Source organism: Thalassophryne amazonica, chromosome 8, assembly GCF_902500255.1.
Source record: "Thalassophryne amazonica chromosome 8, fThaAma1.1, whole genome shotgun sequence".
Classification (NCBI taxonomy): domain Eukaryota; kingdom Metazoa; phylum Chordata; class Actinopteri; order Batrachoidiformes; family Batrachoididae; genus Thalassophryne; species Thalassophryne amazonica.
In genome coordinates, this window is record NC_047110.1 from 49,373,067 (window position 1) to 49,396,360 (window position 23,294).

Consider the following 23,294-nt stretch of genomic DNA (forward strand, 5'->3'; position numbering starts at 1 on the left):
CACCTCGCCGCAGGCCGCCGACGCGCCGCCTTCAGGTACGCCTCGGAACTTCAGACACTCTAGGTTTCTGCGAGGTTCAATGTTGAATGTGTTTGCTGGGTGTGTGTCATCGTTTACAAAAAGTTGTGAAAACGTTACCAAATAAATAAATACTTTTGGAACATCTACGGAAGAGGAAATGTTACCAAATATATCCGCCTGCTGGTTTTTAAAAACTGCAGAAGTTGTTGCGTAACTTCTTTTTACGGTTGGGTATGACAACCTTTACTTGGAAATTACTAGATTTTATGAGTCATCGCCTATGATTTTTTTTTAATGATTTGGTTGTCCTCCCAAAATTATTAAAATGCATGAAGAGGGATAGATCTTTTTTGAATGACAAAATTGCATGGATTACCAATTCATGTACCAATTTTGCTTTCATTGTGCAACTGGAAAGTATTCACAACGCTGAGCTTTTTCCATATTTTGTTATGTTGCAGTCTTATTCCAAAATGGAGCAATTCATTTTTCCCCTCAAAATTCTACTCACAGCACCCCATAATGACAACATGAAAAAGTTTTTTAAAATTTTTGTAAATTTATATATCAAAAACAACTAAGAAATAACAAGTACATAAGTATTCACAGCCTTTGCTTAATACTTTGTTGATGCAACAGTTATAGTCTCAAGTCTTCTTGAATATGATGCCACAAACTTGCCGCACCTATCTTTAGGTAGTTTTGCCCATTCCTCTTTGCAGCACCTCTCACATTCCATCAGGTTGGATGGGGAGTGTCGGTGCACAGCCATTTTCAGATCTTTCCAGAGATGTTCAGTTGGATTCAGGTCTGGGGTATGGCTGGGCCACTCAGGAATATTCACAGAGCTTTCCGGAAGCCCAATCCTTTGATGTCTTGGCTGTGTGCTTAGGGTCATTGTCCTTCTGAAAGATGAACCATCATCACTGCAGTTTGAGGTCAAGAGCGCTCTGGAGAAAGTCTCTGTGCATTGCTGCATTCATCTTTCCCTCAATCCTGACAGTTCCTGACACTGAAAACAGCATGATGCCTGATATTCATGCCAAAGACAGGGTGACCAAACGTCCTGCTTTCCCAGGACATGTCTTGTTTTTCATGTCCTGTCCTGGGCGTCCTGGTGTTTTTTTTTGTTTGTTTGTTTTTTTAGAAAGTGATGAAAATGTCCTGGTTTTCATTGTTTTTCATCTTTGAGAATATTTGAGTAAACTTCGAGTATTATTTGAGGATCTCATTGCCGGGTCGAGTGTCCTGGATTTCGGTAAGCCTGATCCCATCAGATCTCAGAAGCTAAGCAGAGCAGGATCTGGTTAGTACTTGGATGGGAGACCTCTTTGAAACACCAGCGGCTGTGTGTGTTTCTCCAGGTAAAACTGGAGTTGCGTCAGGAAGGGCATCCGATTTCGGTGATAAAGCAAGGCGGTTTTCTCTAAGACTGCAAGGGATGCTCAGCTCCCCTAAAATGTCAAAAAATTAAATGGTCAAATATGTACAGTTTATCATTTCATTGACTACAGATGTGTTAAAATACGTTCATCTTGGAGATGAGTTCATTCAGAATCAGCTACTTATCACAAATCGATTGACTCTATTTTGTTAACATGTCATAAATCTTTTTTATCATATGGTCTGTGGTCAATGCATTTTCCTGTAGAAGCCGAGCACCCATTCACTTCAATGGGATTGCCTGGATCCAAGGTGGACCTGCATGTTGATTCTGGCACAATTTTTATGTCGGATGCCCTTCCTGATGCAACTCCACATTACATGGAGAAATGTGGCAGGGGTGGGGTTTGAATTTGGAGCCTTCCACACTGAAACCAAGCGCACTAACCACTTGGTAATTGTGCCATCATAAAATACTGTATGTAATAGAGATGCAGTGGGGCAAAAAAGTATTTAGTCAGGCCCTGATTGTGTAAGTTCTTCTACTTAGGAAGATGAGAGAGTTCTGTAATTTTCATCATAGGTACATGTCATCTATGAGAGACAAAATGAGAAAAAAAAATCCAGGAAATCACATTGTAGGATTTTTAAAGAATTTATTTATAAATTATTTTACTCTTTGACAGATCAGCCAGCTGCCACCGGATCATAATATGGTCACCAAAGAGTTCAATTTTTGTCTCAGCAGACTTGAAACTTTTGTTTCTCATGGTCTGAGAGTCCTTTAGATGCTGTTTGGTAAATTCCAGGTGGGCTACCATGTGCCTTTTACTAAGGAGCAGTGTTGCCACAGTTACTTTGAAAAAGTAATCCAATTACTGATTACTGATTACTCCTTGAAAAAGTAACTTAGTTACTTTACTGATTACTCAATTGTAAAAGTAACTAAGTTAGATTACTAGTTACTTTTTTAGTTACTTTTCCCAGCTGCCAACAACAACCCTCTGCCACCATCAACATGACAAACGATACCTGTTTTGCCAAAACTTACTTTATAGTCACCCTTTCTTGACTTCAATGAAAATAAATACTTGTTTTATAAAAAGTAAAATAAAGACCTCTTTCTTGACCTCATATTTAACTGTTGACAGCACTGTAACAGTAAAACTTGCAATTTCGAACCTACATTGTTTATAAATGTAACTATTCAATTCATTCTAGCATTTTTCTAACATTTAAATTCTCTCTAAATATTTTACTTGTCGAAATTAATATTATTTTAAGTAGTATTAGTAGTTGTAGTAAAAAAAGGCTTCAAAACTGGACCTTTAATCTAGGGGTGTTGTGGGGGGGCACATCCTTGTCCCCACGCCCCCATTCCATCTGGATTCGCCCCTGCTTGGCGTTTGAGCACAAAGAATGGATAACATTATTTATGCAGAAAAACATGACCAGATTTACAGGTAAGAAAGTTTTATTGTGTTTTCACATCATGTGGTCCTCAGAAAGAGAGTTTAGGTGCATTTGAGTGGAAAATAGTGTTAGTTGTTGACGCGTCGCGGAGGATCAGCTGTTTTAAACGAGACTATACGGAGCGGCTCAGCTCAGCTCTAAATAGGAGGAAAAAAGTATAAAAATGTCTTTGTAAAGCTCAGTGCAGGTGTGCTGATCACCGTGCTTTAAGAGACGACGAGTCGAGCAGCTGCAAAAAAACGTGGATGAAAAGCTCACAGCTCGCTGAAAGTGGGCAGTTCAGTCGAACCCCGACCTCCTGCCCACAGACCAAGTTTAATGCTGCTATCGACCCACAATGAAAAATAATAGTAACGCACAGTGACATGGAGAAGTAACTTTAATCTGATTACTGATTTGGAAAGATTAACGCGTTAGATTACTCGTTACTAAAAAAAGTGGTCAGCATCACTGCTAAGGAGTGGCTTCTGTCTGGCCACTCTACCATACAGGTCTGGTTGGTGGATTGCTGCAGAGATAGTTATCCTTCTGAAAGGTTCTCTTGTTTCCACAGAGGAATGCTGAAGCTCTGACAGCGATCATCGGGTTCTTGGTCACCTCCCTGACTAAGGCATTTTTCCACCGATAGCTCAGCTTAGATGGGTGGCCAGCTCTAGGAAGAGTCTTGGTGGATCTGAACTTCTTCCATTTACAGATCATGGAGGTCACTGTGGTCATTGGGACCTTCAAAGCAGCAGAAATGTTTTCTGTACCCTTTCCCAGATTTGTACTTCCAGACAGTCCTGGTCTCGGAGGTCTACAGACAATTATTTTTACTTCATGCTTGGTTTGTGCTCTGATATGCACTGTCAACTGTGGGACCTTATTTGTAGACAGGTGTGTCTTTCCAAATCATGTCCAATCAACTTAATTTACCACAGTTGGACTCCAATTAAGCTGTAGAAACATCTCAAGGATCAGTGGAAACAGGATACACCTGAGCTCAATTTTGAGCTTTTTGGCAAAGACTGTGAATAGTTATGTAGATGTGATTTCTTAGTGTTTTATTATTTATGTATTTATTTGCAAAAATACATTTGCAAAAGGGTGATTCTTTATCTACGGGCACTATTGGCCTTGTAAATGTAATTTCCACCACACCATTGCCTTACATATAAAGCGCCTTGGGGCAACTGTTTGTTGTGATTTGGCGCTATATACATGTGCTCTGATGTCACTGTTTATCTCCATAGAAACTACCCAACAATCTTTCATACAAACTGTTTAAAGGGACATTACAGTGTTGTGGTGGAAATTACGGCAATAGTGTGGGACAACTACATTTAAAAAAAAAAATCACAACAGTTGTATGACATTGAATACCCCAATTATGTTTTGATTATTTTACTGATATTTATTCAGAGATATTTTAAAACATTAGAAAAAATGTTTTTTTACCATTCATTTTATCATTGAAGATCAAAAGTCTGGGTGTGGGACAAGCACAAAACGGCAATATTTGCATATAATGATGCTGAAAAAAGGTGAAAAAGTCCATCATAGACTACTAGAACAAATTTCTTAACACACTTTCATTGTAAAGATAACTATAAAAGTGTGAAATTTCCCCTTTTTTCTGTTTTTCATACAATATGATCAAAGGACATAATAAGTGCCCGTAGTCTAAGAATCACCCAAAAATCTAAAAACAATAACAAAATAAAAACATTTTCACTTTGTCATTATGGGATATTGTGTGTAGAATTTTGAGAGACTGTTGTAGACTCATTGTCTGTCTTTGTGCCCGCAGCAATGTCTTCAAAACATAAAGCTCGGATTCAGTCAAACTTGGTGGATAAACTCAGTGGACCTTCCTCTCACAACACCTCTTTGATCTAAGGTCAAGGTCAAATCAGAGGTCATCATCTTAAATGCATTAATGACCATATTTCAGAAACTCCTCTGCTGAAACTGTTCCCTGAAATGCCCCATTTTTAACTGTAAAAACAGCCCTGAGCTGAGATAATGACCGGGCAGCAGAGCAGATGAGCTGACCTCTCATGTTATGCTTGTTTTAGCCAACAGAGGGGGCTGGCTGCTCCCTGTAACACCTTTGTATCACTCTTCTACTGCTAACCACTTTTTTTTTCCCAAGATTTAGAGAAAATCCTGTCCAAAAGTCAAGTAGGCCGAGATAATGATATAGTGGTGAAATGGATAAACGTTGGAGAAGGCAGAAATCAGTCATTTTCAAAATCTAAGAAAAAGAGCTGTCTTAGAATAGACACAGAAGGATTTTCTTAAAAAAGTGTGAAACTGCTAGATTTGGCCTGTTTTGTTGCATGAAAACTCTTCTCTGTTCCACTTCACTATGAAGCTGTGAGATGTGATGTAGCAGACAAGTTGCACTCCACACAGTTTCGTCAATCACAGTCACAGAAGCCAATATTGTCTTGTTGGGTTTTTGAGAACGCCTCGCTTAAAAGTAAGACGAGAACTCAGCCCTCAGGTGAAGTAGTGCACCATGGAATAGTTTTGCACCATGTGTCATGCTTAGTTATCATGTTACGGGTTAAGATATGTCACATGTCGTGAAATCCAATGGACGTCAACATTGTTTGACCTTTACTTTGCAGACCAAACACACAACACAGTCAAAACTATTCCATTTATTAATCCTATTAGCTCAACCAATAATTTACATCCTATTTTACCAAATTGGAACAACTTTAAACTCTTGACCCCTGTACAAACTGAAACTGACCTTTGTCACCATTTTTGCTGTTTTTACCCATAACTCCATAACATTCAGTCATAGATAGTCCAAACTATACCTTTATGGAACCTTTATACTCAGACAAATAATGTGGTGTAGTTTTAATATGATTGGAGCATTTTTGAATGTTGACCCCTGTGTAATTCTTCAATTAACCCCTACCTGGCTGCCTTGAAAATTCAAATGGCCAGTCAGTTTTTTCAAAAGAGTTATGTTTAATTTGTCCTGAATTTGTTGCTTCTATCACTATTTGCAGGATTGTTTCAGTTATCTGCTGCACTAAAGTCACCCTGGATTAAACACTCTGTTTGGATTGGGTTACGGGTGGAGTTAGGGGTCAGGGTAGGGTTAGGCCCGGGCCCAGTTAATGCCTGGGGCCAAGTTCACATCAGAGTGATTTCCTGTTTCCCCTCCAGACAAATATACCATACACACCATACTGCAGTATTTCTTCATCAAAGATTAATGTAAATGTAAGGCAGAGACACATGCAGTGACTTGGAAATTTTTGTGTAGCCGCCCCCTGACTTGTCTAAGAAACTGGCTGTAAAAGTGATCATTTAGATGTGTTATACTTAAGGGTGTGTGTACTTATGTAAGCTATTATTTTAGATTTTTAGATTTTATTTTATTTATGTCACATTTTGGACATTAGTTATCACTGTAAGTTTAAAAGGCATCATTTTAGAAATTTTAATCCAAAGAAGCCTAAATTATGTTTTTTAAAATGTATTTATGTATTTTTATATAGCACCTGTCATTTGATTGGTGGTTTGTATGCCATGTGATAAGGATTATTTGTACCATTCGCCATTGTGTTCCGTTACTGGTCAATTTGGTTCTATTTAGCATGCAGTTTTGGTTCTATACATTTTGTGCTATTGCATGTCGCTGCGTGCTCACACTACCAGTAATGGCACTTAGCTTAAAAACAAACGGCAGCCCGACACAGTGCCCAGACTCACTGGGTAACGGATGGGAAAGCTGGATGCACCGAAGAGGCTTGAGAGAGAATTGAGGGGTCCTGAGAAAGCTGAAGGCAGAGCCGCACAGGCCGCGTTGGCCCCGCCGCAGCTCAGGTCTTGCAGGGGGCACTGGAGCACAGCAGGCTCCGTCAGATGACACCTGGGTGAGACGGAACATCTCTGTCTCGCTACCGAGCTTTGGCAGAGACCATAGAACCAGGAATGGCGTAAGTCCCTTTAATCTTGTTAATAAATTAATAAAATATCAAATGACAAGGATGTATTTTAGGCTTTATATAAAACAAATCATGAATATTTTTTCATTTGTGTAATGGTACGACTATTTCATTCCATCTTTCCCATCATGAAATAGTCATACCATTGCACTTGTAAACATTCATTATTTGTATAATATTTAATGTCATTACAAAATTCAGATGTGTAGCACCTTAAGTGTTCACAAACATTTGTGTTGTGTGGGCCGCCAGAAGAGGAAGTACTGCTGGCCAACCACCAGAGGGCGCCCTGCCTGAAGTGCGGGCTTCAGGCACGAGAGGGCGCTGCCGCCACTGACACAACCGGGAGTGACAGCTGTCACACATCAACTCATGACAGCTGTCACCCATCTTCATTTCATCACTCCATAAAAGCCGGATGTCATCTCCACCTCGCTGCCGAGATATCATCTATCTGTGAAGGTACTTTTCTCTGCTGACCTAAATCATTGAATAATAACCTGGACTTCTTTGCAGCCGTTTTCCTGTGGCGTTTCATTATCTGTGGATTGGCGTTTGGTGTGAACAGTGACGGCTTCGCTTCACACCCAAACCAGATAAGTGGTTGACAGGAGCTGCACGTGTGTGTGTGATTAGAGGTGGAGGTGACTTTCCACCTTCTGACTGTTTTTGTTACTGGGTGTGTGCACACACCCACATCTCACTGTTTGTGCTCCTCGCCAGCAGTACCAGATCCGACAGTCGGGGACGGTGATCACCTGGGAATTCGGGACTTGGCGGCTCCAGTATTCTCCAGGTTCTGTGGCGGTGGAAATCGTGTGGTTCTGGCTCTTCTCAGGACAGACGTCTTCTATCCTCGAGCCTGCCCACACGTCACCTTGGTGTATTGACTGCTATCTGATTCTGTGATTGTCTGTATAATCGTTGTGCACATTCACAACATTAAAATTGTTACCTTTTGGCTCATCTATTGACCGTTCATTTGCGCCCCCTGTTGTGGGTCCGTGTCACTACACTTTCCCCAACAATTTGAGCACCATTGTGGATCTGTAGATGAAAATAATTAATTGATTTTAACAGTTGATGCATTTTCATTTACATTCCATCATGACCAATTTTTTGCATGCACTCAGATCAAAATTTTTTGACCTCCCGTGCATGCATGTGTTTTAGTGGTTTCTTGTTCCAGAGATTTTCAAATGAAATAACACTTTTAAACAAAATGCTTGATGAAAATGTTTTGATAGGCTGGGAAATGAAACATTACATTTTGAAGCAGATTGGACAAATGTGAAATTATGATTAATTTTTTCCTTTCCACCATTCAAGTTACATTAGAATGCTGCTGATGAGTGTTCTAATGTAACTTTCACCACTTCCTAAATGCTTCACAATAAAGGCATTGTATTGCTGAATGGAACTATGCACTCTAAAGGATGCTTCTTAAATTTGCATTAGTTGTACAGCTTTCTCTATAATAGTTCAAGCAATTTTTGACCTTTTCCTATTTATTTTCAAATGTTTTATTTATTCATGTACTTTTTTATTCTTAGTTTACATGAAATAAATGTACAATGCAGAAGCATAGTTGTACACCTTTCAGACTTTGTGTGAGTGAGTGGGGACAGAGAATAAACAAGATGAAGTTCGGTCATCCGTGGGGAGCTCAGAGTAGAGTCGCTGCCCCTTCGTGTTGAAAGGAGCCAGCTGAGGTGGTTCCGCATCTGGTAAGGATGCCTCCTGCCAAGGGAGGTGTTCCAGGCCCGTCCATTTGGGAGGAGACGCAGGACTAGGTGGAGAGATTATATCTCCACACTGGCCTGGGAACGCCTCGGGATCCCCTTGTCAGATATGCTCAATGTGGCACGGGAAAGGGAAGTCTGGGGTCCCCTGCTGGAGCTGTTGCTCCTGCGACCCGAACCCAGAAAAGTGGTTGAAGATGAGTGAGATTAAGTTGCCACCGGTCTTGATGAAGGTATACTAAGTACTGTTTGTGTTCTTTTTCTGTGTCTGTCTGCATGTTTTGTTTCTTTTCCTGAAATTTCACTTTAACAATATCCAGTGTTATGCGACTCAACTTTCACTTAAACTCCTGGTGTTGGTCTTCTTCGGGCGGGTTCAAAAAACCCAACGACCTCTTTATCTATGTTTTCTGTCGCCACCATGTCTCTCTTGTTGCTATTTCATAAGAACACATTAGGGTCAATCAGGCAGGAGGAGTGTGTCCAACCTGTGGAGGTCAGTGTTCCACAGAGATGTGACACCAATAAAGGGCTTCTGTGGGGCGTGGCTCCGGAGTGGTGCGTCTTATTGGTGGTACGATGTCGCTTATTATTAGGTGGTATTTTGGGACCAACGAGTAACACAGAGGAGCGCAGAGTCCCACTGAAACTTGATGCCTCGTTTTACTGTCCACATCCGAGATGAGTGGCTGGCAGTGCCGTGCCGGGAGGCCACTAACACCATCAGGTGGCTCGGACACGAAGCACTCAAACGTTATACGAAGAACAAACCAGACAATGGTGGCATCACTTCTGTGAAGGACACTCGTTTTGTTGTGCGCAGGTGCCAGGGTTTGGGCTTGTTGGACGCAGATGACACCATCGAGGATGTGCTGGAGGATAATGACTTTGTTGAACTCGGTAATGAGTGATGACTGCATGCATGACAGACATAAGGGACATATGAACCTTATTTAGGGGACTGTGCGTGATGACTGTGCAGTTGACAAACATGCTCTCAGCTTTTGCATTATAATAAAGTATACTTTTAACTGGGTTGTAGTTGTCAAATCAAGTGTCGCATATACTGTTATATATCCAGTAAACTGGTGCGTAATCTAGAAGTATTCATGTTACTGGTGCGTAATGTCCTCTAATTAAGTGCGTCTTCGTCAAGTACTCTTGTAACTAGTAGCTATGTCATGTCCTCTAAATTGGTGCGTAATGAAATATTGTTGCGACTGTTTCGTGACTGTCAAATTAAGTGGTGTATAACTGTTAGGCCCTTTAAACTGGTGCGTAATTGTAAAATATTTGTGTAACTGTTGCGTAATTGTCAAATTAAGTGGAGTGTAACTATTATATGTCCTTTAAACTGGCGTGTAATCGTGAAATATTCTTGTAACTGGTGCATAATTGTCAAATTAAGTGCAGCATAACTATTATATGTCCTTTAAACTTGTGCATAATCAACAGATATTCTTGTAACTCATGCTTAATTGTCAAATTAAGTGGAGCGTACCTATTATATGTCCTTTAAACTGGTGCATATTTGTGAAATATTCTTGTAACTAGTGTGTGATATTCTCTAAATTGATGCGTAATGGTCATCTGTGGTTTTAGGCTGTGCCTAATCATCAAATACACTTATAACCAATCTGTAATTGTCAAATTTTAAGTGGAAGAGCGTACACCATGTATTATCTTCTATTTTCAGCTATTGAAGGGGATACAGTGTCTACTGATTTTATTCCATGTGAGCCTGGAGTTTCTCACCTGTATCCTTAAGATCAGTATTTATGCCACATATAATTTGGGAACATTTCATAGTTAATTAGATCATTATAACAATTTCTTCATCCCATTGCACTCCTGTAAAAGTGTGTTACAGTATTTTATTGTTAAACATTAGGTTTTTATAATGTCACACAATAGACTTTTTTGTTTATTTATTGATTTATGAGAAGAATTGTCCTTAAACTTTGTGAAATAGTACAGCCGCATACAAAGAACCCAAAGAGGTAAGTGGTTGTTTCAGCCACTGTTCAAGTTCGGACACACATTAAGCACGACTTCTGTCTAATACGTTTCCTTGCATGTGCAGTACATTACTTGGATGGTTACAGCTTAACATGCACAGATCTGGTCAATTTAGGCAGGGGACTCTACAAGATAAAGGTAATGATTGGAAAACTGTATTTGTTGTCATGCATTGTGAGGTAATCTTTTACTTAACGCAATCATTCACTTTAAATTTTAGCTGACTTCAGAGGCAGAACAAAGAGTTGTGCAATCCCGAGAACTCTTGGACACCATTGTCAATGACAACAAAGGTTAAGATAAATTTAACAGCAACATTTACTCTTTGCATCAAAAACATGCATTCGTATTGATTAAATCTATTCATTTTAAAATCAGGTGCCTACAGTGAAATTTATTTCGTATGTGGTCTTCCATTGTGTTTCTTTGTGCAGTTGTTTATGGAATCACAACAGGATTTGGCAAATTTGCCCGAACCGTTATTCCTGTCAGCAAGTTAAAGTAACATTTTACTATCCCAGTTCTTCCAAATTCTAACTTAAAAAAAAAAAAATTGAATTAATTTATTTTCCTACACTAATAACATGCTTTTTATTCCACAGGGAACTGCAGGAGAATCTGGTGCGCTCACATTCTGCAGGTTAAAAAAGCCTCTCTATGACAATCTCATTATTTCTATTAATACCTTGGCATGTGCGTGCATAAATTTTTAATAATGAGCTGTGTTTATGTGTTTATTTATTTATTCTTTTGTTCTGTAGGTGTGGGGAACCCACTAAGCCCAGAGAGGACCCGTATGCTGCTGGCTCTGAGGATCAATGTTCTGGCCAAAGGGTACAGTGGAGTTTCAATGGAAACCCTTCATGCTATGGTCCAAGCATTCAACTGTGAGCTTTAGCCTCACTTTTTATTCATTATCTTCAGTTTATTGAAATATTACCATTAGAGATCAGTAGAGGATCATCTCCAATCTGTCATTTTACTAGCCATTTTGTCTGTACTGTTGTGTCGCTGCAGGTTCTTGCCTGTCGTTTGTCCCAGAGAAGGGAACAGTGGGTGCATCTGGAGACCTGGCACCTCTGTCTCACCTCACCCTGGGGCTGATGGGAGAGGGTAAAATGTGGTCTCCCCAAAGTGGATGGGCAGATGCCAGATATGTAAGATTTTAAATAGAATTGTCATTATGCTTTTCACAGATGCACAGCAATAACAACTTGTTTAATGCTGCAGGAAATGTGCTTGTTGCTGGTGACAGTCCGAGGTTGCTTTATCCAATAGGAAAACATTTGTTTTTGATAACCTGTAATACTTTAAATGTTTTTTTTTCTCCCTCTTTCCATTGTGGTTAAGGTCCTCGAAGCACATGGACTAAAGCCTGTATCACTGAAGCCCAAAGAGGTAGAACAAAATTAGCAAGAAACTAAAACGTATGTAGACTTTGACAGAATTTAGTATACTATTTCTGTTTTCTTTTTACAACCCCAATTCCAGTGAAGTTGGAATGTTGCGTAAAATGTAAAAAAAAAAACAATACAATGATTTGAAAATCCTCTTCAACCTATATTCAATTGAATACACCACAAAGACAAGATATTTAATGTTCAAACTGATAGACTGTCGTTTTTGTGCAAATATCTGCTCATTTTGAAATGGATGCCTGCAACACGTTTAAAAAAAGTTGGGACAGAGCAACAAAAGACTGGGAAAGTTGATGAATGCTCAAAGAACACCTAATTGGAAACAGGTATCATGATTGGGTATAAAAGGAGAATCCCCAAAAGGCTCAGCTATTCACAAGCAAAGATGGGGCGAGGATCACCACTTTGTGAACAACTGTGTGAAAAAATAGTCCAGCAGTTTAAGAACAATGTTTCTCAATGTTCAATTGCAAGGAATTTAGGGATTCCATCATCTACAGTCCATAATATGATCAGAAGATTCAGAGAATCTGGAGAACTTTCTACATGTAAGCGGCAAGGCCGAAAAACCAGCATTGAATGCCCGTGACCTTCGATCCCTCACTGCATTAAATATCGACATCATTGTGTAAAGGATCTTACCGTGTGAGCTCAGGAACACTTCAGCAAACCATTGTCAGTTAACACAGTTCATCGCTACATCTACAAGTTAAAACTCTACCATGCAAAGCGAAAGCCATACATCAACAACAGAAACACCGCCGCCTACGCTGGGCCTGAGCTCATTTGAAATGGACAGACGCAAAGTAGAAAAGTGTGCTGTGGTCTGATGAGTCCACATTTCAAATTGTTTTTGGAAATCATGGACATTGTGTCCTCCGGGCAAAAGAGAAAAAAGACCATCCAGATTGTTACCAACGCAAAGATCAAAAGCCAGCATCTGTGATTGTATGGGGGTGTGTTAGTGCCCATGGCATGGGCAACTTACACATCTGTGATGGCACCATCAATGCTGAAAGGTACATCCAGGTTTTAGAGCAACACATGCTGCCATCCAAGCAACGTCTTTTTCAGGGACGTCCCTGCTTATTTCAGCAAGACAATGCCAAGCCACATTCTGCACGTGTTACAACAGCGTGGCTTTGTAGTAAGAGTGCGGGTACTAGACTGGCCTGCCTGTAGTCCAGACCTGTCGCCCATTGAAAATGTGTGGCGCATTATGAAGCGCAAAATACAACAACGGAGACCCCAGACTGTTGACAACTGAAGTCATATATCAAGTAAGAATGGGAAAGAATTCCACCTACAAAGCTTCAACAATTAGTGTTCTCAGTTCCCAAACGCTTATTGAGTGTTGTTAGAAGGAAAGGTGATGTAACACAGTGGTAAACATACCACTGTCCCAGCTTTTTTGAAATGTATTGCAGGCATCCATTTCAAAATGAGCAAATATTTGCACAAAAACAATAAAGTTTATTAGTTTGAACATGACATATCTTGTCTTTGTGGTGTAGTCAATTGAATATAGGTTGAAGAGGATTTGCAAATCATTGTATTGTCTTTTTATTTACATTTTGCACAACGTCCCAACTTCATTGGAATTGGGTTGTAAATATCACATTATATACCACCATACAACATATGACAAATATGAATATTTACATATTTACATAAATGCATGCAAACATATCTGTTTGCATGCATTTTATACATCTGTGGATGTTGTGTCAGGAATTGCTAGTCCATCCATCCATCTATTTTCTAAATCTGCTTAATTGCTGTTCACTCCTTTTTAATTTTTGTGTTAAATTATTTGCACAATTTAAGTTTCTATAGGCTATAACAGAAAATTTTGCAACAACCTGCAGTATAACTATTGTAATAGTCAAAAACAACAAAATGTACAGTTGCATGCAAAAGTTTGGGCACTCCTGATAATTTTCATGATTTTGCTTTATAAATCATTGATTGTCTGGATCAGATATCACTGATATTTGAGAAGTGAAATGAAGTTTCTAGTAGTTACAGAAAGTGTGCAATAATTATTTAAACAAAATTGGGCAGGTGCACAAATTTGGGCACCCTTGTCATTTTATTTATTTTAATACATTTAGCACTAATTATTGGAACACAAAATTGGTTTGGTAAGGTCATTGACCCTTGACCTCCTTACACAGGTGAATCCAATCATGAGAAAGGGTATTTAAGGTGGCCAGTTGCAAATGTTTCTCCTCTTTGCATGTTTTCTAATGAGTGGCAACATGGAAGCCTCTAAACAACTCTCAAATGACCTGAAAACAAAGATTGTTCAACATTGTGGTTTAAGGGAAGGCTACAAATAGCTATCTCAGAGACTTCAGCTGTCAGTTTCCACTGTGAGGAACATAGTGAGGAAATGGAAGATTGCAGGCATAGTACTAGTTTAGGCCCGAAGTGGCTTGCCAAGAAAAAACTCATAAGGCGAAGCGAAGGATGGTGAGAACAGTCACAGTCAACCCACAGACCTGCTCAAAAGACCTACAACATGATCTTGCTGCAGATAGTGTGCGTCGTTCAACTACAGAGCACACTTTGCACAAAGAGATGCTGTATGATGCTGTAATACACTTTTCTGTGTACATGCCACAAACAGAGTCACTTGAGGTATGCCAAAGGACATTTGGACAAGCCAGCTTCATTATGGAATAAGGTGCTGTGGACTGATGAAACTAAAATTGAGTTATTTGGTCATAACAAGGGGCGGTATGCATGGCTGAAAAAGAACACAGCATTCCAAGAAAAACGCTTGCTACCTACAGTAAAATTTGGAGGTGTTCTATCATGCTGTGGGGCTGTGTGGCCAGTGCAGGTACTGAGAATCTTGTTAAAGTTGAGGATCATATGGATTCCAGTCAACACTAGCAGATTCTTGAAAACAATGTTCATGAATCAGTGACAAAGTTGAAGTTGCGCCAGGGCTGGATCTTTCAACAAGACAATGACCCTAAACACTGCTCAAATCTACTAAGGCATTCATGCAGAGGAACAAGTACAATGTTCTGGAATGGCCATCTCAGTCCCAAGACCTGAATATTATTGAAAATCTGTGGTGTGATTTTAAGCGGTCTGTCCATGCTCGGAAACCAAGAAACCTGAGATGTTTGTAACGAAGAAGGGTTCAAAAAACCTTCAACCAGAATCCAGACTCTCATTGGAAGCTGTAGGAAGCATTTAGAGGCTGTTATTTCTGCAAAAGGTGAATCTACTAAATATTGATGTATTTTTTCTGTTCCCCAAGTGCTTTTAACAGAACAAGATTTTTTTAATTAATTTATTTTTTATTGCATGCTTACAAAGTTATTTCACAAAAAACAAAAATCTACCAGGGTCAAAATGACCCTTTTTCTTCAGGTTGGCCTTAGCATACTTCAGTCTGACTTGAAGGTGTCTCTTCTGAAGATGTGGAGTTTTTGTTGGTTTGCAACCTCTCAGTCCATTCCTGCGGAGAGCTCGAGTGATTGTCTTCTTTTAGACTCCAGTTCCCGACTTGGCTAAGTCATTCACTAGTGTCTTGGCAGTTGTTCTGGGGTCTTTAGATGTATCTCTCACTAGTTTCCTTTCCAGCGTCTCTGAAATATTTTGCTTCCTATCTCTGCCAGGCTTGTTCTGTACTTTGTGGCTCTCTTTGAATTTCTTGATGATATTTCTCCCTCCAGTTCTTGACACTTGGAAACACTAGGATTACTTTGTATATCCCTCTCCTGCTTTGTGAGCATCAACAATTATTTTTCTTAAGTCTAAACTGACTTTTTTTAATGCTTTCTCAAGTGACAGCTCAAACCCTTTCTGACATTTTTATACTGTGTACGTTGGAAGGTAGCCCTCAATTTTAACTTGATTTTACAAGTATGTGCATTACAAAGTTGAAACACATCATTGTACAACAGTGGTTTGTGCTATGGTTCAACAATAAGGTAATTTCTTTAGGGGGGCTAATAATTTTGACCTTCGTAGTTTTTTGTTTTTTTGTTAAATAATTTTGTTTCTGTGTGCAAAGTAAAATGATGTCAGCATCCAAAATAAAAGTAGGATGTTTAGAAATGCTGTGCTGAAAATTCCTTGCTCTGTTAATAAAAGCACTTGGACAAATTTTGAAGATGATGTTACATTTCATAGGGGACCTAATAGTTTTTTCTTCATCTGTAAATTAGTCAGATACCCCAAGTTTACATGGGATCCAACTGAGTCCAGTCATTTCCTTAAAAATGACCGTAAATTCCAGTTTTGTCCGTTGGCCCTGGTGCAATGACTTCTGTCTGTATTTCTGCAACAGGTCAGCAAATTGCTCCATTGAAGAGATAAATTCAAGGGAATGTTGAATACCTATGATGATGTAATGCAGACAGGAAATACTTTTTATGTTAGGAATAATTAGATCTAAAAACCAAGATCTGAAAACCTGCCGGAGGGGGTATTGTACCATAGGCATAATTTTTCTGGTTTAATCCTTGGGTATTTTTAAAATGGATATTAAACCTAGATAATATGACTGTTTTATGCCACCTTTCCCTCACAGGGCCTTGCTCTGATTAATGGGACCCAGATGATTACTTCTCTGGGGGCAGAGGCTGTGGAGCGAGCTCAGGCGATTGCCCAGCAAGCAGACATCATTGCAGCTCTCACTCTGGAGGTTTTGAAGGGAACCACGAAGGCCTTTGACAGTGGTGAGCAGCAGCAGTGAACAAAGTCCCAAAACAAGATAGGACAATTGACTTGTAACACCAAGATTCTGTTCTTGTCCTGTTGTAATAATTACTGCAGTAGTGAATGATTTTCCCAGGTAATTTTGTATATCCACTGAAACAGGCATTACTAACATTTATTGCACTAGTGTTTGAGATAGCTATGTTTTTGTGCCTGCTGTAGTAGTGACATTTACTATAGTAGTAGTTACAACATCCCATTCCATCTAATTTTCTGGTCTCCTCCTATATAGACATCCACACACTGCGGCCCCACCCAGGACAGATAGCGGTTGCCCAGCGCTTCCGCTCACTACTGGACTCTGACCATCACCCTTCCCAGATTGCAGGTCAGATGATTAAGACGGCTGTTATGTTTTTACCTTCTGGGCCAAGAATAGGGTCACAAGTTAATTTGTGGTAAATCCTAATGCAAATCATGGTGTAGGTTGAGGCCGTTTGCATGTCATACTTGTCACTTGTCATATGTTATGGTTGGCTCATCAACTTTGAAATGACATCGTCATAACAAGCAGCAATTCATAGTGAGTCTGTAACAGGTTGTGGCAGACCCATACTCCATCATGGCCCAGAATTTCCTGTGATGCACCCCAAATAGTTCTGGGTAAGCTATATTTAATAGTGACCATGAGCCCATGGCCATGTTCACATGAGTGATGGAAGAGTTGTCACAAAATGGTCACAAATTGTGTAATGCCACAACTGTTTTGTAATGTCACAACACCTTCTGGAAGTGCCTCATCAGGAGGAATTACCATGAAAGTGCCAGAAATATTAGTTTTCAGTAATTCAGTGCCCATCAGCGATCACTGTAGCCCAAATTGTGTGGGTGTGACAGGGTTTAAACCCTGTAGACTCCTATAATCCGAATAATTGAAGGACAACCCTTAGACTATATGGTTATTAATTACATTACATCATAAGGTTTTAGGTTTGAGCCCCACCGAAGTAGACTGGGGATTGGGGACTTATATATGGCATGCAAAGAAGTGTCTGCTTTCACTAAATTCACACACAGTTCTTTTAGCAGGGTTGTGTGGACTAATGAACTAATTACTTGCTATTAAACATTAAGAAAATAAGAATTTTTTTGTCCTGATTTAGTACATTTGTGTGGTAACAATGTTTTTCTCACTGAGCCCATTGACTCTGTACCTCTTCTCGACCACCTCCCACACTTTCTTCTTTTATTGCAGCTGCGTTCATAAAAAAATCCTTTCCTTAGGGTTGTGCGGAGTTATTGCTGTGCTATAAGCACCAGTTTACTGCTCTGAATTAATACAGTTTGTCTTGCTCACTGACAACCACACCTACTCATAATCCATCGAGCATCCACAAAGGATGTTGCAGGTGGTGGTGTTCAGCAACTCTTTGGCATGTTTATGGGATATTACATAAGCAAAACAAATATGCTTTATAAATTGATCTGATCCATAAAACATTTACCATGTGGTGCTGCCACACAGCATCCACTACACCACACAACTGCCATACATCCTGGATGTCAATCACTCAGGCAGACAACTGATCCATCCTCACCAACTCAAAAGTAAGCATACAGCGGGGAAAATATGTATTTGATACACTGTCGGTTTTGCAGGTTTTCCCACCTACAAAGAATGGAGAGGTCTGTAATTTTTAATGTAGGTACACTTCAACTGTCAGAGACAGAATGTAAAAAAAAAAAAAATCCAGAAAATCACATTGTAGGTGAAATGTGAAAATCTAGGTCAAATGTGGACGTCCCCTTAGCTTTCTCCAGCCGCTGGGGTCCTTGACACTGAGGCACCTATGTGCAGCATGATGCATAGAGAAATGTACCAGATGTCTAAAATGTCATAGCTTAACGCTCCATCACAGCGCCAAGTGATGCTCCTCTTGCTTTTGGCATTGCAATTGGCGGGGGATAATGAGTAACAAAAAAAAGTAACTTTTATCACAGACCCTATTGCAATGCATTTTTAAACATTAACATGCCTTGTCTTGATGCTGGCATGTTTTTCCAGAGAGTCACCGATTCTGTGACAGAGTTCAGGATGCCTACACAATGCGGTGCTGTCCTCAGGTAGCCTCAAGTTTTGCAATCCTGAAGAAGAGGCATCTTCAGGCCGCACATTTAAATGTTCAGCAATATTTTATATTTCCTCAAACAGGTGCATGGAATTGCCAATGACACTATCGCCTTTGTCCAGAACATCATCAATACAGAAATCAACAGTGCAACTGACAACCCTGTATCCTTATTCTGATATACCACTACAGTGTCTGTGCTCCTAAATTTCATATATATATATATATATATATATATAAATATATATATATATATATATATATATATATATATATATATATATATATAAAACACACATTTTTTAACAACTAAATAAGATGGTATTTGCTGAGAGGGGAGAAACCATTTCAGGTGGCAATTTCCATGGAGAATATCCATCTAAGGTATGTACATAAGTTGTTCGTGAGGTGTTTGTGACATATTCATCACATATTAGTGTCAGGAGATGTAGATGTCCTTTGCCTCTCTTCTTTCTTTGTCCTGTCCTGTGTTCAGGCTCTGGACTTCTTGGCTATTGCTGTTCATGAGTTGGCGTCCATCAGTGAGAGGAGGATTGAGAGGTTGTGTAATCCTTCTTTGAGTGAGCTGCCTGCCTTCCTCGTCACTGAGGGTGGACTTAACTCTGGGTTCATGATCGCTCACTGCACCGCCGCTGCTTTGGGTTGGTGTGCAGAGTTATACGGTCTTCATTACTCATCACACAACATTAATTATTCCAGAAATATATATTTAAAATATATACTAGAAATACCTGGGCAGTGACTCAGAAGTGCCATTTACCTGAGCATATGTATTTGGTTTTAAAATTACAACTTCAAAGCAGAAAATGTTGGGATGGCATGGAAAATGCAAATGAAAAAAGCCAGCAGTGATTCTCACATTTACTTTTTCTATTTTATTGGAGACAGTATGAAACCAATATATTTCATGTTTTGTGTGGCTAGTCTCATTTCATTGTTAATATATGCTGTACAGCCATTCCTGAATTTCAGGCCTGCATCACATTGCAAAAAAGTTGGAATGCCAAAACATTTATCACTTCGTAATGTTGCCATTCCTTCTTACAACACTTAAAACATTTTGGCTTTGAGAATACAAGCAATGAAGCATTCCAGGAGTTATTCTGTCCCACTCTTCCTGCAAACATGTCTTAAGGTGTGCAGCACTACGGGGTTGTTGTTGCATTTTTCATTTCAAAATTCTCTACACAGTCTCTGTTGGGGACAGGTCAGGATTACAGGCAGACCAGTCCAGTAGCTGTACCCTCTGCTTTTGCCGCCAGTCCTTTGTAATTGTGCAGAATGTGGTTTTGCATTGTCTTGTTTAAAAATGTATGGACATCCCTGAAAAAGGTGTTGACGTGAAGGCCATAGGTATTGTGCTAAAATCTCAATGCACTTTCAGTATTAATGCTGCCGTTCCACAAATTATTTATTGGTGACCTGCACTTAAATAATCTCTCTCTCACTGTCTGTCTTTTCTCTTCATTAAAGATAAAACAGCATCTGGTTTGTCTTTGTTGCCGTAGCAGGTGGTAAAAGTTGAAAATTTTGAATATTTGGCAAGTGTCGTCATGGTGTGTGGTTACTGTACTCACAGCCAGAGGTGGCAAAAATTTTTTTGTCACCCTCTCACTGAAAACAATGGAACATCTGATTTACTGTCTGCTGGTTACAGACAATATGTGAATTCAGCATAACTTTGACTCTAAACTTGCTGGTTTGTTGTATCTAGTTTCAGAGAATAAAGGTTTATGCCACCCATCTTCTGTGGACTCCTTGTCCACCAGTGCTGCCACAGAGGACCATGTGTCAATGGGAGGTTGGGCTGCTAGGAAGGCTCTGAGGGTCGTGGAGCATGTGGAGCAAGGTACAGCTCTTTGAAACATTCACTCACTCACTCATCTTCAATTGAATTCAGTTTGTTTCATTTGTATAGCACTAAATCACAACAAAACTGCCTCAAGGCACTTCACGTAACTAAGGTCTAACCTTACCAACCCCCTGAGCAAACACACAGGTGACAGTGGTAAGGAAAACCTCCCTCTGGTGATAATGAGGAAGAAACCTCAAGCAGACCAGACCCAGAGGGGTGACCCACTGCTTAGACTGTAGTAAAAGTTACAAGGTTTTTACAGATTGTACAAAAGTTTGTTTTTAAACAAATGAAACAGAAGAGCATCAACAACAGAGTCTTTCATTGAAAACACAGTAGAGTCCATCTTGGGTCTCTAATATATACAGTGGCTTGCAAAAGTATTCAGCCCCTTGGTATTTCACACATTTTAATTTGTTTATGGCATTTCAAATACAAAAAGTAAACCAGGCTTCTTAATATAAAAATTTCTAATATTTCTTAAACTCAAACTGAAAGTAAATCTCTACAACCTGATATAAATTAATTAAAAATATAAAAGCAAAGATGATGGCTGCATAGGTAATGGGCAGAGTCACCTACAATTTGCCAGAAGGTACATCTGAGATGCAAGCCTAGATTTGATGTTTTAGTGAAGGAAGACCCTCTTCTATACCACTTCATCATGAAGCTGTATAACTGAAGATGCAAAACGCAGAACTTGCACTGTGCACAATTTCTTCAGTCACAGCCATAGAAGCCTAAAACTTTTTCTGGGTGGTCTGGGTGTCTTGGTGGCTTTCCTCACTGTTCTCCTTCTTGCACAGTCACTCAGTTTTTGAGAACTGTCTCCTCCACCACACAGATTTACCATATAGTGCCATATTGTTTGTATTTCTTCCTAACTGATGTAAATAAAGTTTAAGAAATATTCAGTGACTTGGAAATGTTCATGTATCCATCTCCTGACTTGTCTGAAGAAAACTGGTAATTAAACTGATTATTTCCTGATATTATACCAAAGGGGTTGATTACTTATGCAACCCATCACCTTGGCTTTTATATTTTTAATTAATTTATATCAAGTTGTAGAGATTTGTTTCAGTTTAAGTCTAAGGAAGATAATTTTAGAAATTTTTATATTGAGAAACCTGATTTACTTTTTGTATTTGAAACACCATAAACAAATTAAAATGCGTGAAATACCAAGGGGCTGAATACTTTTGAAAACCACTGTAATGTCCAGCACTGGTAGGCTGCAGGCCAGGACCTCCGGTCAGTTGGGGACAGGCATGCATCCCTACGTCATTGTCCCAAGGTCAACCCTGAGGTCCTGAGGTTCCTTGGTGGTGGGTCAGGATCAGTCAGTGGTGTTGTCAGTGCTTCGGACAAAGAGAAAAACTGCATCTAAGGTATAAGTTTACCAGCAGTAAATCGACAGGGAGGCAGAGAGAATACGAAGTCCATTGCTGACAGCTAGCCTTGAGCTTTACTAACAGACCCAGAATTTAGATGAAGTAAGGCCGAGACCTGTTCCGTTGCTAATAAGATACGTTAAAGGGATAGGAAGCACAGTTCCTTACTATGCCCGTATGCTAACCATATGAGAGGAAGAATAGATGTGTCTTAAGTCTGGACTTGAATGTCTCTACAGAATCTCTGTAGGGAGATCATTCCACAAAACACGGCCATAAGACAAGGCTCAGCTGCCTGCAGACTTTTTATTCACCCTAGAGACACAAAGTAGTCCTGCGCCGTGAGAACGCAGAATCTGGGCTGGTTGGTTTTCAACCACTTACTCCAATTAAGGGTCATGGGGGGCGGAGGCTGGAGCCTAGCGCAGCAGTCATAGGGCATGAGGTGGGGTACACCCTGAACAAGACGCCAGTCTGTCCTCTTTGAAACATTCTGTTTCAATAATTATATCGTGTACATATATGTTTTGGATACAAATTAAGCCATCAACATGATGAACACTGTGGCACAGTAATTAGATTTAATTAATATAATTTATACTATTAAAGTTTTTATGCCTGCTGTGCAGTTGTGACTGAATTACAACTACAAGTGATAAAGAGTAGCTAAATATCTCTAAGTGCAATACCTTATTTGTGAAGCAGCATGAAGCAACAGTCTGTTTTCCAAAAGGTTGCTGAAGTCTTAATGTTTCTAGCACTAAAATCTCATGGTATTTCCAAATGTGTACTGCAGAAGTAAATATTTGCCTGTTCAAAGCTCATTTGAAGGAAGGTACCAAAAGAACACGAACGCATGTTACACGTGGTGTTTTTCAGGAAATTCTCTCTTCTGTAGCAAAATTCATTTTCTTGCATATATTTTGCAAACAAAATATACAGCACAGTATGATTAGTTGTTGGTACTGTCTGATACAGATGGAAGTGAGAATTCTAGGGGACAGGGTCAACAGGATATATGTAAATTATAGATAGGTACAGTGGAGGAAATAAGTATGTGATCCCCCGCTAATTTTGAAAGTTTGCACACTGACAAATAATTAAACAGTCTGATTTTTATGGTAGCTTTATTTTAACAGTGATAGAAAGAATATATGAAAAAAAAAACATTGATTTCATTGAGGGAAATAAGTAGTTGAT

The 23,294-nt window shown here is 39.5% G+C and overlaps 1 protein-coding gene across 2 annotated transcripts in view; it reads left to right on the forward strand.

Annotated features, from left to right (window-relative positions):
* The first annotated feature begins 9,187 nt into the window (after window positions 1-9,187).
* The window catches only part of hal (histidine ammonia-lyase), a 19,609-nt gene continuing 5,502 nt past the window's right edge, over window positions 9,188-23,294 (forward strand). Inside the window, exons 1-17 of one of the 2 annotated variants that reach the window (XM_034176166.1) lie at window positions 9,188-9,475; window positions 10,272-10,332; window positions 10,548-10,579; window positions 10,659-10,732; window positions 10,815-10,887; window positions 11,029-11,095; window positions 11,197-11,234; window positions 11,356-11,481; window positions 11,612-11,751; window positions 11,945-11,992; window positions 16,568-16,715; window positions 16,988-17,083; window positions 18,761-18,819; window positions 18,908-18,988; window positions 19,143-19,208; window positions 19,321-19,486; window positions 20,560-20,694. In XM_034176166.1, the coding sequence (XP_034032057.1) occupies window positions 9,229-9,475; window positions 10,272-10,332; window positions 10,548-10,579; window positions 10,659-10,732; window positions 10,815-10,887; window positions 11,029-11,095; window positions 11,197-11,234; window positions 11,356-11,481; window positions 11,612-11,751; window positions 11,945-11,992; window positions 16,568-16,715; window positions 16,988-17,083; window positions 18,761-18,819; window positions 18,908-18,988; window positions 19,143-19,208; window positions 19,321-19,486; window positions 20,560-20,694 (1,657 nt within the window). In that variant the 5' untranslated portion in view covers window positions 9,188-9,228. Of the gene's footprint in view, window positions 9,476-10,271; window positions 10,333-10,547; window positions 10,580-10,658; window positions 10,733-10,814; window positions 10,888-11,028; window positions 11,096-11,196; window positions 11,235-11,355; window positions 11,482-11,611; window positions 11,752-11,944; window positions 11,993-16,567; window positions 16,716-16,987; window positions 17,084-18,760; window positions 18,820-18,907; window positions 18,989-19,142; window positions 19,209-19,320; window positions 19,487-20,559; window positions 20,695-23,294 lie in introns of those variants that run through there. The other variant, XM_034176165.1, reaches the window with a different exon arrangement.